General features: G+C 42.1%; 1 protein-coding gene across 1 annotated transcript in view; it reads right to left on the bottom strand.

The window, feature by feature from the left end:
- The window catches only part of DCC (DCC netrin 1 receptor), a 912,686-nt gene that overhangs the window by 94,031 nt on the left and 804,251 nt on the right, over positions 1-14,404 (bottom strand). Inside the window, exons 17-20 of the mRNA XM_033163905.1 lie at positions 10,241-10,479; positions 8,459-8,597; positions 5,357-5,464; positions 915-1,109 (exon numbers count right to left, since the gene is read on the bottom strand). Of these exons, the coding sequence (XP_033019796.1) occupies positions 915-1,109; positions 5,357-5,464; positions 8,459-8,597; positions 10,241-10,479 (681 nt within the window). The remainder of the gene's footprint in view (positions 1-914; positions 1,110-5,356; positions 5,465-8,458; positions 8,598-10,240; positions 10,480-14,404) is intronic.

Below are 14,404 nucleotides of genomic sequence, written 5' to 3'. Positions count from 1 at the left end.
CTTGGTGCAACTGGGGCCACAAAATTCAGAGGCCATTTTGGTGCATGCCCTCCTCATTGCTAGGGTTCTCCGCCATTATTGATCTTCTCCTTCGGGTACTTCCAATAAGCTTGTGAGGAACTCCAGGATTTCCCAGGACATGGTTTAAATTATTTGTTTCATGTATGGCAGAGAAAACGTTGCCTGCACGACATCTTATAAACCTTGGGTATGTTCATAAAACAATTCTATTGTGCCTATTACTTTTTAATGCATTTGAAAAATCCCCAAACAAAACAAGAAACGGAGACTGCAATTTTGAACTTCCATTAACCTCAATGAGTGAATCACTGCTAGCTTCTTATTCACAAGAAATCAATACAGAAATGAACAGGCGCCTGGCTGGAGGAAATGTGGGCAAAGGAAATTTCATGTTTGATGCTTCTGTAACTGGCACAAATTTCACTCATCTTTTCCTGAATGGTTTTGATGCAATCACAACCGCCACTCATTATTTTGAGCTATGGTTGAGCTACAATTGAACTACTGTTGTACATGGGACTGTTAGTTTATTATTATTATTATTATTATTATTATTATTATTATTATTATTATTATTATTATTATTTCCAGTGGCAGAAATCAGTTGTGTCAAATGTTTTCAGGGGAAGGGAAGAGCCATAGCTCAATGGCCAGGCATGTGCTCTGCATGGAGGAGGTCCTGAGAGCCACTGACAGTCAGTGTAGACAATACCGCTGTAGTTGGACCAGGATCTGGGCTCAGTATAAGGCAGTTCTCTATGTTCCTACGTCCACTGTCTTGCCAGAAAGAGCACACAAAAACTGCGACTGATGTCAAAACTCAAAATCCTGCCCTATCCTACGATCCAACTCCTTAACGTATCAATTCACAACAAATAATTGAAAATCCAAACCTTTAAGAGTCCGGAAGAGAATGGGATCTGAGAGAGGACCCACTCCTTTGGCGTTACGGGCTTGTATTCTAAAGTAATACACTGTGTCGAGATTGAGGTCCATGATCTGATGGGTGAGCCGGTCGCCACTGATGGACTCCATGACCCAGTCGTCAATGGGGGAATTCTTGTCCAAGGTGAAGAACAGGATGTAAGCTGCAACAAACACAAACACACACTTTCTCTTAATACATGTAGTGCATATCTTCACACTGACTAAAATCTGTGTCATCGGTAGTGGTTCACCTGGTGGGGCAAAGTGCTGGCGAACCACCAGCAGAGTTTCTGCAAGTTACCCAATGGTAGAGGGGAAGAGGACAACGGCATGGTGTGGGTTCAACGGTGGGAGTGGTGGATTGGCTCTGCCAGCATCCCGGCACAGTGGTGACTTTCCACTGCCTCACGCCCTCCATCCAGGTAAGTGGCAGTGACTGTACAGATGGGAGAGCCTGGTGTATTGTGCCGTTCCTTCCCACCAGCTGCTACAGTGTGGCATATATTGGGTGAAGTCTGCAATCCGTAAATACCAATGATCCATTCCCCTCCTTTTTATTTTGGTACTTTGGGAGTGCACCCACTTTTGTTATGTATTGTTATGCATGTGCACTCAGAGCTAGTTCATACTACTACTACTACTACTACTACTAGTAACAATTTATTATTTATATCCCACCCATATGGCTGGGTTTCCCCAGCCGCTCTGGGCAGCTCCCAACAGAATATTAAAAACACGATAAAACGCCAGACATTAAAAACTTCCCTAAACAGGGTTGCCTTCAGATGTCTTCTAAAAGTCAGATAGTTGTTTATTTCCTTGACATCTGGTGGGAGGGCATTGCACAGGGCGGGCGCCACTACCAAGAAGGCCTTCTGCCTGGCTCCCTGTAACCTCACTTCTCGCAGTGAGGGAACCACCAGAAGGCCCTCTGAGCTGGACCTCAGTTTCCGGGCTGAATGGTGAGATGGAGAAGCTCCTTCAGGTATACTGGGCTGAGGCTGTTGAGGGCTTTAAAGGTCAGCACCAACACTTTGGGTTGTGCATGTGTACTCAGAGCTAGTTCATACTTGAACTTGTTCTCCATGTGAATGCCTCAGGACTCTGCAAGCTGTTGATGGATTTGAGCTAACAGCAAGTTTATAAAGATTATGCATTGAAACTTGAATGTGTTAGTGCTGGAGTAAATGTAAGTGACATTAACGTGGCACATCATTTCCTGGGTGTTCATGAGAAACATGCCAATATATTCCAGGGAAAGTACAGTAACTCAGTTTGAAAGAAGCAAAACTAAGTGTGTAGCTATTCTTTGTCCTTATGCACAATGCTTCTTCTTCTTCTTCTTCTTCTTCTTCTTCTTCTTCTTCTTCTTCTTCTTCTTCTTCTTCTTCTTCTTCTTCTTCCCATGAGTACCCCCACCCCCAATAACCCTGGGCTGTGCTGCATTAAGGTCCACAGCCAGTTGGGAAGATAGAAGATGGCAGGAGACTGCCAACTTGGATGGTTCTTCAATTTGCAGGGTACACTGGTAAAAATGCAGAAAAGTGGGGAGGAAGCCCTGACCATTGCTTGGGAAGTTTACTAGAAGCAGGGAGGGGGCACCAGGATGGCACCTCACCACCTTGGGCCACCAGGGCTTCCTGAGACCTTGTGTTAGGTGCTCAAGTCTGTCTTGCTGGAATCTTGTTATCACTACTTGCATGAGAGCACACCAGAAGGCCCAACGTAGGGCATGTTAATGTGCAACACAGAGACCCCACATGCGCAGTAAGGCTTCCATTGACTTCAGGAACGTCTGCATCTCACCATGGTACATCCAGTGGCTTGCTCCTTCCCGGCCTCTCAGCATGCAGACCATTGATGCTCCTGCTGCAAATAGTCTGTGTGCCAAAGAGTGTTCTGGTGGATGCAGTAAGCCGAGGCATAAGGGAAGGACTTCTTGGCAGGTAGAACAGCCACGTGTTTGCATTTACACAAAGATGGCCTGGCAGGGAAGGCGAGAATTCGAACACTCTCCTCCTGTGCATTGAGCAAGTGGGTTACCCAGAAAGCATCTGGGTGTATGTCAGTATATAGTCTCATTTCTGCTCAAACAGATTTCAGTCCTAGTATTTAGATGCAATGGTTTATTATGGGTTTGGGAGAAAGTTCCATTGAACTCAATGAGACTTATTTTTGAGTAGACACGTATAGGAATGCACTGTCAGTGTTTCCTTCCACACACCATGAAGTTGCTTGATTAGGATAATTGATCCCCCCCCCTTCTCCAGACATGTAAATATACACTGTGAGTGAAAGGTTTTCAGATCTCTAACTCCATTGTTCCAATCTACGAGGTCACAGTCAGCACATTTCATAAGCTGCACAATATTCTTCATCATAACCACATGCTTTGGAGATATTCATTAATAGCCTAAAGGCGTCATTTAAATGCAACATCTCTGGGTTTTCATTTATTCATTTGTTTCTTTTAAAAGGAGCTCTGTTCTATTTTTCATAGCAAATTAGCATTACAGACTCCTAATGGAGATCTTAATTAGGCAGTGATGTTACGGCAATATTTGCGGGGATAAGGTCTGTCATTGTATACCATTCATTAAGCTCAGAACTTGTCAGTCAGTATTAAAAGGGTTTCAGATCATCAGTGCCTTACCTTGCTATTGCAAAGTTAAATATCCACCAATAAATCTAACCATAATGTGTCAGGCCAGGCACCCTATCATTATGTACGTTATGTTTTACATTATTGTCAAACAGCTTGCTTATTATTAGCTATCCCTAATTGGCACTGAGCAGAACGCATCGGAAGACCTTTGCTCTGGAGGGCTATGTTCTTTCTAATGCATTCGGTATTTTCTTCCATGAAAAACCAAGGGCTCACTTTGTTCCTTTCTCATCAACTCTCCCTTGCACTGAATTAATTACTGGACCCTTTTGCCAGCAGGAATAATAATAATAATAAACCAACAAAATTAGTGGCTGGAATTTTTTCCCAACTAATGGAGCTCTGCTCAAAACCACTTCCCTACTCTATACAGTGTCTAGCTGCACTGGGCTATATCTGAACGAACTTCTACTCAGGGTAGAACCAATGAAATGAATGAACCTGCATTAGTTTTGATGGGTTTTGCTCTGTGTAGGAACAGCAGTGGATACAAACCGGAGGCTCACCCGGATTTGGCAATGATATAGCTGCCCCAGTAAGGTAAGCAAAATGGGCATGTACTCTTATGCTAGTTACAGAGCCTATCTCAATGAGTCAGAGCATCCTGTTTTCCACAGTGGGCAGTTAAATGCTGATGAGAAATGCAAACGCAGAGCACACAGTGTTAAGAGCCCTCTTTCACTGTTCTTTCCCAGCAATGGTTATTTAGAAGCATGGTGCTGTGATTAAATGCATATTTAATTACATATTTCAATCTGTATTTGATGTGGATTTTTATTCAGCATGTTATGGGGGGGTCAGATTAATGCAGGAGCGGAGCACAAATAGGGACAGGTGAATATGCACATTTTGAACACTCCCAGTTTCTCATTTTCCCAATCTTAAGTTCAGTTCTGTGCATTTCCAAATCAGTTTGCTTCACAATTTTCACACAGATTTCTCCCACTACACACACATTTTTGTATGAAATGCTTCCTTCCATTTTTTGCAAAGCAATTTCCCCATAACATAATGAATTGCAATGTTATTTTCACTAATATATGCATTCATATGCATACTTTACCCTGATCTATTAATTGATGTGTACAATAGGCCAGGGAAGCACATTGCAAAATTCAGGTATGCATGAATTTCAAAAGATGACAATTGTTCAATTCACGTATAGCTGCAGAATGTGCAAATCAGCTAAGTTTGCTTTTAAACGTGGACTGGGTTTAATGCCTTCCCCATCCTTAGATGCAACAGACTTATCAAGAAACACATATTGAGATTGACATGAGCTAGAAATAGACCGATCCTTCCTTAGAAAATATGCCCCCAAACTTGATAGCACTGCCATTTTTGTGGCGTTTCCACTGACAGCAAACTCCATGCCATTTGCCGGGGGGGGGGGGTGCTACTTGCATATGGAATTTATCACAACTAGATTCCCATCCCAATTTTGTGGGCCTGTATTTCAGACATGATTCCTGGAGTGGACCTTGCAGGGGGATAGTCTATTTCCTTGCTGATTCTGGGGACTATTAGAAACTCAGGCTAGAAAAAGAGATCAGGGCAGAAACATTTGTAGCCTGGACTAGAGGCTTGAACCCCCAGTGTGTTTATGGAGAGTGATGGTTCTGTTCCACTCACCCCTACCACCCAAACCCCCAATATTTTGTGGTCGGCTCTGTATAAAAGCACACAACCCTATGTATTGGGTGTGGAAAGGAAAAGAAGACATAGAAGGCAAAAGGACCTTACCAGTAATTTTCCCGTTGGCTTCTAATGGAGGTTGCCAGCTGACAATGACAGCCCGGGGCTTCCCTTCTCGAGTAATGACTGTCAAATCCTTGGGAGCAGAGGTTGGAGCTTAGGAGAAGGCAAAAAACAACAGCAGACAAATGTGTAAGGTGACATATTGGAAAAGAAAGCTAAACAACATTGGGCACAGAGCGCAACAAAGGTATTGATAAGCAGGGCCAGAACTGTCATTTAGGCAGAGTGAGGTATAGTAGCAGCCAATTCATTAGAGCATATCATAGAATTATAGAGTTGGAAGGGACCCTGAGGGTCATCTAGGCCAACCCCCTGCAATGCAATGTTGCCAGCTTTTATGAGGGGCTTCTGAAGGTAGGCAAGGAAGCTGTGCCTGTGCAGTATTTTGCATGTTGTGCTGATCACAATGTTTAACCTGAACTGATGAAGCTATACAGCGAAACCTGTGAGTAATCCGGAAGACAGGTCTTCTTTCTTCCCTTGCCACTTTTGTTGATTTCGTCTGGATGGTGATTTTGCAAGACTTGTATGTACACCTTTGAAAAAATCTACCATCATTTCACCATCAACTATTTGTGAACTTTTTGGTGGCATTAAGATTTTGTTGCTATACCCAACTTACTGCTGAATGGTTCAGTTGCATGAACATTTTATCTTATATTATGTATTCAGTTATATGTTCTATACATGGCTCTGTTTATCATGTGGCTTAGTTGAAGGAACATTGGCGTTTTAGAAGAGTGTTCCAGTAAATCTTTCATTACATTTTCAGCCATTGTGTGGTGGTTTGTTGTTTAAGGAATTTTGCTTGCCTGTGTTGGGGCAGCAAAGTTGGCATTGCACTCAAGGCCAGACGAGTTATTTGGACACTTGAGAAGAACATCCCACAGAGGCCTCTTCCCCCTCCCTGTTACTAAAATTGCAACAACAATAAATTAAATAGCTAACAATTAGTTGCCCTTTCATGACATCCAAGATCAGCTGGATGTCTTCTTGGCTCAACAGTAGGGTTGTATGACCAAGGACGATACACTTGGCAGGATAAAGGCAGAAAACACCCTTCTTTGGTCCCTGCTCTTCTCTTTCCTCTACCTTTCTCCTTGTCTTTTCCGCATACCCCTTTCTCTCCCAAAGAGTTTTGGAAATCTATTCTAGGGGGTTAGGCAAAAGAGAGGGGAAATGGAGATATTTCTTAACAATACAGGGACAAACTGTAGCATAAAGGAAAATTTAGGAGGCTGACAATGGAGTTGTTGCTGATTAGCAGCACCTAATTAAGCTTGCTGAAACTAATAACACATAGTTGAAAATCTTAATTTAAAAAGGGAAATTAACAGAGCTTCTGAAAACATCCACCCATTTCCCCATACTGATGTCAGGATGTAGTCAAAAGGTTGCCTCTGTATATCCCACACATGAAAGAGGAAACAAAATAGAAAATTCTTTCCAGTAGCACCTTAGAGACCAACTGAGTTTGTTCTTGGTATGAGCTTTCGTGTGCATGCACACTTCTTCAGATACACGAAAGCTCATACCAAGAACAAACTCAGTTGGTCTCTAAGGTGCTACTGGAAAGAATTTTCTATTTTGTTTCGACTATGGCAGACCAACACGGCTACCCACCTGTACATGAAAGAGGTTCCATGACTGTGGCTGTAAGCACAGTTCCTGACCACTGTCCCCAGGCTGACATCAACATGTTGTGCAGAACATCTGAAAAAGGGGCACCTCCAGGAATGATGCATGACTGGGGACCCCAGTTGTGCAAGGTCCCTAACGGTGGAGGAAGTCTAAATTTGAAGAGCAGTTACAGCTCTAGACTTCCCTTTTAGAGATTGCCCTGAGTTTGCAGACTCCAAGGAAGGATCCAGAGGCTGAGGGCAGAGCTGCCAGCTGCAGTTCATCTACCCCTCCATTTGTTGGGCGTATGAATGGGAAAGGAGTGTGTAAAAGAGCTATTGTGAGGCACTGGTATTTATTATATGACCCCCGATTGGTGGAGATCCAGGACTCCATGAATGAACCAGGAATGAGGAAGGGGATATGGTCATGTTGGCATCGAAAGTGTAATAGTTAGGGGGTAAACAACGGCAACAAGAAGGGCTTGAACACAAAGTGAAAATATACACGCAAAGTACTGTTTGGGAATATTCTGCGGTTACCTACTGTGAAATCAATATTCCCAGCTTCAAAACAGAAACCCCAAAGCAATACATTAAACTGTTGTATATGCAGCACCAATCTAAATAAATGTGATTTATTTAGGTTTGGATGTTGCCCAATATGATTAATATTTATAATATTTATAACCTACCCTTTGCCATAGCTATCTTGGAACAATGAAATTCAGTTTAAAACACAACAATTCCTGTACAATAGATAAAGACAGCAGCTGTAAAAAATAAATGCAATCAGCAGTCATTAAACTATCGTCAGACTGCAGAGTGGTTATCTGAAATGACAGCTAAGAACCTTCAAGTGCCTGAATATACAGGTATATATATGCAAATAATTCAAAACACTGAGAAAGTTATATAAGAACAACTCAAGACTTTGTATTCTTAATGGTTTTCTTTTTTCACTGATTTTTGCATGTAGATAGAACAGAGGGGGTAATACGGTTTCAAAACAAAACTACATCCATGTTTGGATGCAATCAGACTACTTGAGCACCTGATAAATTAGTATAGAACACGGACTCCTCTCTATCTAATAATAAAATAGGATTTCTACACATGTTTTCATCTGATCACGAGTTCTTTTGAAAAATGAATTGCAACAATGCCTCATCGTTAGCAGGAAAGGTCTTTGAAGTTCAGTGCATTTATGCAGCATAGTATTGTAAATACCCCATTTATTAAAGTGCAGCAACCCTGGAATTGGAGCCAAAAAGAAGCTACTAGGTGGTGTGCCTTTTTTTGCCATGCTTCCCCCTAGAATGTGTTGTGCTTTTCGCACAAATGTGTTGTGGCAAAAGGAAAACGCAATCTGTGTTAGCAGCAGAAGTGGATGGTTGTAGTGGAAGCCATTAAAATAAACTCGCCAACATTTGAAAACACCGGGGGAAGAAACCTAACGGAGACATACCTGCCTCGTAAGTAGTAGCGTGAGCTGTCATACTCCATGTGCTTGACCTTCGACCTTTCGTGACCATGACTGAGAACTCATACATGGTATTTGGCTTCAGTCCCGATACAGTGTGACTCAAGGCTGTTGTGTCTGCGGACTATAAAGGGGGGGGGGGAGAAAATATAGGTATAAAGGACAGTCATGCCATATTCCTGATGGAAAACCAACTTTGAGAATGATCTTCTGAGGCTACCGGTAGTTCCTTCTTCTGGGACACTTATTTGGCTCCTTTTCTTCAAATTGTTCCTCAGAACCTTCCATTCTCACAAACCTCTTGATTAATCCGCCGCCCCTCATTCGTTATTCCTCAAATAAAACTATTTGTAACTGTCTTTGCTAATATCCATCTCTTTTTACTCTGTGTCTCCCTTCTCTTCAACTGTATCCCATCCCTTGATTGTTTCCCATCCATCAAGCTTTGACATTGCATTGCATGCTCCCTGGGGACCATAAATGCTAAGGAATTCAGGAAAAATGGAAGGAAAGCTGAAAAGCCCCTTGCCCAACTTCCTAGCCTGAAAATGGACTTGTAAACATGCTGAAGGAGACATTTCAGTTCAGCTCTACACTGGGGCACCCCAGGGACCAACTTTTTCCCCATCACAGGTTGTGAAAAAGCAGTGTCCTAACCTATTCAAGCTGGGTTGGGACATTGCATGCCCTTTATGGGACAAACAAGTTTAAAAAAATGTTGGTTTGCATTACTTTTTTGTTATTATATTAATCCCTAACTGGGACCTATGACATTCACTTTATTGAAGAAGTTGTTCCTTTAAAAAAGGGGGGGAACCCCATAATAATGCTTATTTACCTGTCCTTTGCAACAAGGACATTCTGAGCTGCATTCCTACATATTTAATCAGGTGATCGAAAACACCTCTGCTGCCTCTTGGGTAAATATGTACTGATGCTCTTATAAAAAGTTCTGATGTTAATACCTTGTGCTTGTTTGTGCTTTGGCTTGGTTAAGTGTGTGCTTTTGTTCACGGGTTTTATGGAGGCCAATGCATTATTCATCTTGTTGATGGAAGTGTGCTAAGAACAGGCAAACAGAAGGGCCCTAATAGGTATAAAGGGACTTTGGTAATACAATATTTCTCCTCATCTATCTCTTGTTTAAGGTTGTATTAAGGACCCACTTGAGAATGGCAAGTTTTTATCTCGAAGTATGAAAATAAGCAGCAAAACCAGAGGAAGCCAGCAGTAAAGGAGTGAGGATCATGGACTATTCTGCATCTTTAGAGCATTAAAGAACAACTCAGGAAGGGATGTAGCCCTTTGGAAGAGCATCTGCTTTGCATGCAGAAGTTCTCAGGTTTAATCCCCAGAATCTCCCGGTAGGTCCAGCTATGCCCTGGAAAGCTGATGCCAAGTGGAAATGGAAGTGGAAATGGAAGCTGAAATTATCTCAGAATGCTTAGCTCTAAAGATTCTGGTTCCTATGGGTGTGAAGATAAGTTTGAAAATTAGTGGTCAATGCCTCATGAGGCTCCCATTCTCAAGCAATCCTTCACTACAGCACTGGAGAATCTCTACACATTGTTGGGTTACAGATTCCATCATTCTTGCTGCTTGGAGCTAATGGAAGCTGGAGTTCAATAATGTCTGGAGCACTATAGGTTCTCCATTCTTGCCCAGCAGTATGAAACCATGCCCAGCTCATGACATGCCCATCTAGATGATTTTTTGAGCAAATGTTGGGATTCAGAAAGAAAGTTCATGACTACAGCGAAACTTCACCTTGTATTTCGCACTTGTAGAGTAGCTGGTTCTCCATCGGACCGTGTAAAACCGAACCTCCGTTGTCTTTTGATTCTTGGGGACAGAGTTGTCTGCCCAGCTGACCCTCACAGCGTCATGGGTTAACGCGACAGCCTGGACACCTACTGGTGGGAGCATGGGGGTGGAGATATCTGGGACTGAGGTAGGGAAATCATCAAGCAAAGGATAAAAATCAACTTCTAATGGGTCAATGGGATCTGGGTCACAAAAGCCACCAGAAAAAAATGAGCATACCACAAATTAAAATAAAGAACAGCATTGTCAAAGAAACAAACAAATAAACAGCCACCAGTGAGATACACATCACAATGGGTTAAATGTATGGCAATAAAGATGATGGGAGGAGAATATAGGAACAGGAAAAAAACAAACAAACAGCCATTAATTGAAAAATACATGAGCAACAAATTAAGTCACATTAATTTGTCAAGAGCAAACCAACATTAAAGGCACATTCATATGCATTTTCATTACACTATTTTGCTTTCTTTTCTCCCGGTGAAGTTGCAATGGTTGGTGTGTTTTCAGAAGGATCCACAAGCCTTTTCAAGGAAACACATAAGTGATGCGTTATTTTTTAATTCCCTACAATGTCCTAAAGCAGAAGTTATTTGAAAGCCTTGTTTTGTAAATGCAATGCTATCCAGTGCATGTTAGAGTTACCTGTATTACTGCCTCTCTCTTTCAGAATTGCTCGATAATTTGTTCTCTGAACATTGTACCATCTGCTTAACATTTTGTTTTTGGGGAAGTCAGAACAGGATGGGCTTATGTGTGTGGGATTAGTCCTGAGCCAAAACTATTTGTCTTGCTTTTCCTCATTATTGTGAGCACTGAAATGCGCTTCTCTTTATGACTACTTTCAGGGCTCATTGAAAATATCTGCTGTGTTGTGATGCTGTTCTCCTCTGTGATGTTCTTCTTACTGCTTGTCCTCACCGACCAGCCTTGCTCTCACTTAAAAGTTAAAGGGACCCCTGACCATTAGGTCCAGTTGTGTCCGACTCTGGGGTTGCGGCGCTCATCTCACATTAATGGCTAAGGCTCTCACTTACTGCCATTCAAATAATTCCGCAGTGATTCTGTAATGATTCCAGAGATTTTGCTTACAGCATCATGAGACTACATTTGATGAGATAGGATAAAGGATATTTGCAAACATAATAATGTGACCTCACGCAGAAAATTAAATAATCGTTGTAAATAAGGTCAGTGAGGACAAGTTAAAAATAAGAAAATGGTGCCGAGAAGCAACAACAGCTTGGACAGCAGGATGAAACCGGGATCAAACATTCATACTGGGTTATATCCAGTGCAAGTCATTATTTTCTTGGGACTTCACCTTCCTCTTCTCTCCCCACACCTTCCAAATCTCCTCCAGAGGGTCCCACAACATTTCTGAAAGTGCAGTGGAGAGCTGCAGCGGAGAGGAGGAGAATATTCCATGGCAGGAGTGGAAATATGTTCTGGACTGGCAGTGCTGGATACAACCCAATCCAAATTTTCAGAAAAGGTAAGTAAAGCTGTAACTATTTTGGGGAAATTTATTTGCCTCTGTTGAATGTTTAAATTGGCGACTTCCGGCGGCGACGCCATTCCGGGTGGTCGTGGGCTGCTTCGGCTGCGAAGCGCCCAGTCCATCCCGGGGGTTAGGAGCCCCGCTACCGCAAAGCGGGGCTCCGGTTGGGGTGCGGGAAGAGCGTCCCGCACCCTGGGCTCCCCGGCAGTGCCCGCTGTGGCTCCGAACCCTTCCCTCGCCCCCCCTGTAAAGGGGGAGTGGGGGTGAAGGGGCGACGGAGCTGGGCTACAGGGGACATGCCCCAACCGGGATGTAAATGCGGCGACAAATCCCGAAATGAGCGTTGAAGTTCTACCTGTGATGCATCAATATGAAGAACCCGGTGGTTGTGAGTACTTGATTGGACTAGTTATTATGCTTTTTAGACGACCCGGGGGAAGGAGAAAGGCAGCCTGCCTCCCTCCCTTCGGATGAAAGAAGGTAACCAGTTTGAGTGACTGCTGCTTCAGAACTGGATACAAAGTATTTGAGCTTTGATAAGTGAGACTGTTACAATTTCCCTTTGGGGAGTAAATTTGTGAAAGATATCTCCGTTTGAAGTGTCGGTCTTTGCACTCTGGCTACAAGAAAGATGGCGACGAAAAGTTTAAACCGAGTTGAAAAACAACTTTCACAAAAGGAAGAACATAGAGACAGGAACTGTAATCTGACACTCACTCCCTCCCCCTCTTCCACTATGCTGAACTATGTCTTCGAACTTGTTTTGAACTTTGGATTAACGGATGAACAAAGACTCACCGAGCTGAGACTGGAACTTCTTTATCGGAGAGTGAAAGTCTTGTGTGGGGATTTGAAAAGAAATTTATTACCCACAGAGGAGGCTTTTAAATATTTTAACACGTTGGAAGGAATCCTGGGCAAGGAGCTGAGAGGGTTGCTTGAAGAATGGAGAGAAATGACAGGGCGACTCCGGAAAAAGAATTCGTTTTTTGGGGGTGGCAGCCCCAAGACGATGACAAAATTTGTTATATCCAGACCCCGAGGTGTGAGCTCGGGGGCAAGGGACAAAGAATTAAGATATCTACAAGAAGAAGAAGAAGAATGGTCTAAAGAAATGGGGCAGCCGAAAGAAGATGAGTTGGATACCCTGAAGCTCGCTGCAGGGAGTGTTCTGAACTGTGCCTGGATCTGTGGTTATTTGGGAAAGGACGGTAATTGGGAATCTGGCTCTGGTGTCTTCAGGAAAAAGACATTGGACAGAAGGGGAGTGGGGTGAAGTATTAAGTAAAATTTAGAATGGTTTGTTATGGTATTTTGAAATCGGAGGGTGAAGACCGTTAGTTTTATTTAGCTTTTTTGTTTTTAAATAAGAAAGGAGATATTTGAGGATTTATGTTACTAGCAGCAGGTTAAAGGATAGAGGAGTAAGAATTTGACAAGAATAATTCACGAAGATTTATGATGATGTATTATTACGATGATGTATTATTAGTAAAATTTCAAATATATAACTGTGTTTAACTTTCAGAAGAAGTGGTTAAAAAATAGATCAAGGATATAAAACCGAAGGTGAAAAGGCAGGGGAAGTCAATGGTCAAGATTTGGAAATAGAAAATTTTTTTTTTTAGGAAAGATTTAAATAAAAAAACTTGGCAATGTTTGTATCTGTTTTATGGGTGTATTTGTTTTGTATTTGTTTAAATGTAGGTGTGGGTGTGGGTATATGTTGTTATAAGAAAAAATGTCAATAAATTCTTATAAAAAAAATGAATGTTTAAATTGCGGGGAGGATTAGGGAATATGCAGCTATATGCGACGATGATCCATTTTTGTTAGTTTGATGCTGTTAAAAATGATTCGCGGCTACAGATGGATAATTGATTTGTTCAGAATCGTGTCTGTCTACTGCTTGAGGACTAAACAGCACTGCTTCTTCTAGGCATCAGCTGAGCCTTTTGCCTTTACGAGGCGCTACGTGGCATGACAATCTCTAGACCATAGAAGCAGACATTTTGAAGGCACAAATTGATACACACCAACAACCTCCGAAGCACTTTCTGGAGTTTTGTCAACACACTTCAGAATATATAAAAAGCACAGCATTTCAAACATTTTCTGAATTTGGCAGATCTGGATTACAGTTTTTGAAGCTCCCTCGAGTTCTCTGCTTTTTGATGCATGTTTTTGAAATGGTGGAGATTATACCACACATTGAGTCAGCATCCATTTTCGGCTTCTGTGGTCTCCCTGACACTTTCCCTTTTTCATATGCCAGATTAGAAGATTGAAAGTCTCCAGTTCTGCTTTTTTAAATGAACCTCAATTTGGAAACCACAATTTCCTGTGATGGCTTAACTCTGGAGATTGTGGTTTGTTTATAAAACGATGCTTTCAGAACACTACATTTTGATCCTGGCTAGATTTCACTAACCACAGTTACCTGCATTTGGATGCCATAGAGCACTGTGGTTAGTTTACAACCAGAGATAAGAAAGAAGGGGAGAGGGAAGTACAGGTGAAACTCAAAAAATTAGAATATCGTGGAAAGGTTCATTTCTTTCAGTAATTCAACTTAAAAGGTGAAACTAATATATGAGATAGAC

This window comes from Lacerta agilis, chromosome 11 (genome assembly GCF_009819535.1).
Source record: "Lacerta agilis isolate rLacAgi1 chromosome 11, rLacAgi1.pri, whole genome shotgun sequence".
In the NCBI taxonomy this organism is placed as follows: Eukaryota; Metazoa; Chordata; class Lepidosauria; order Squamata; family Lacertidae; genus Lacerta; species Lacerta agilis.
Note: the sequence above shows the minus strand (reverse complement) of the source record. Positions and strands in the feature narration are given on the sequence as shown.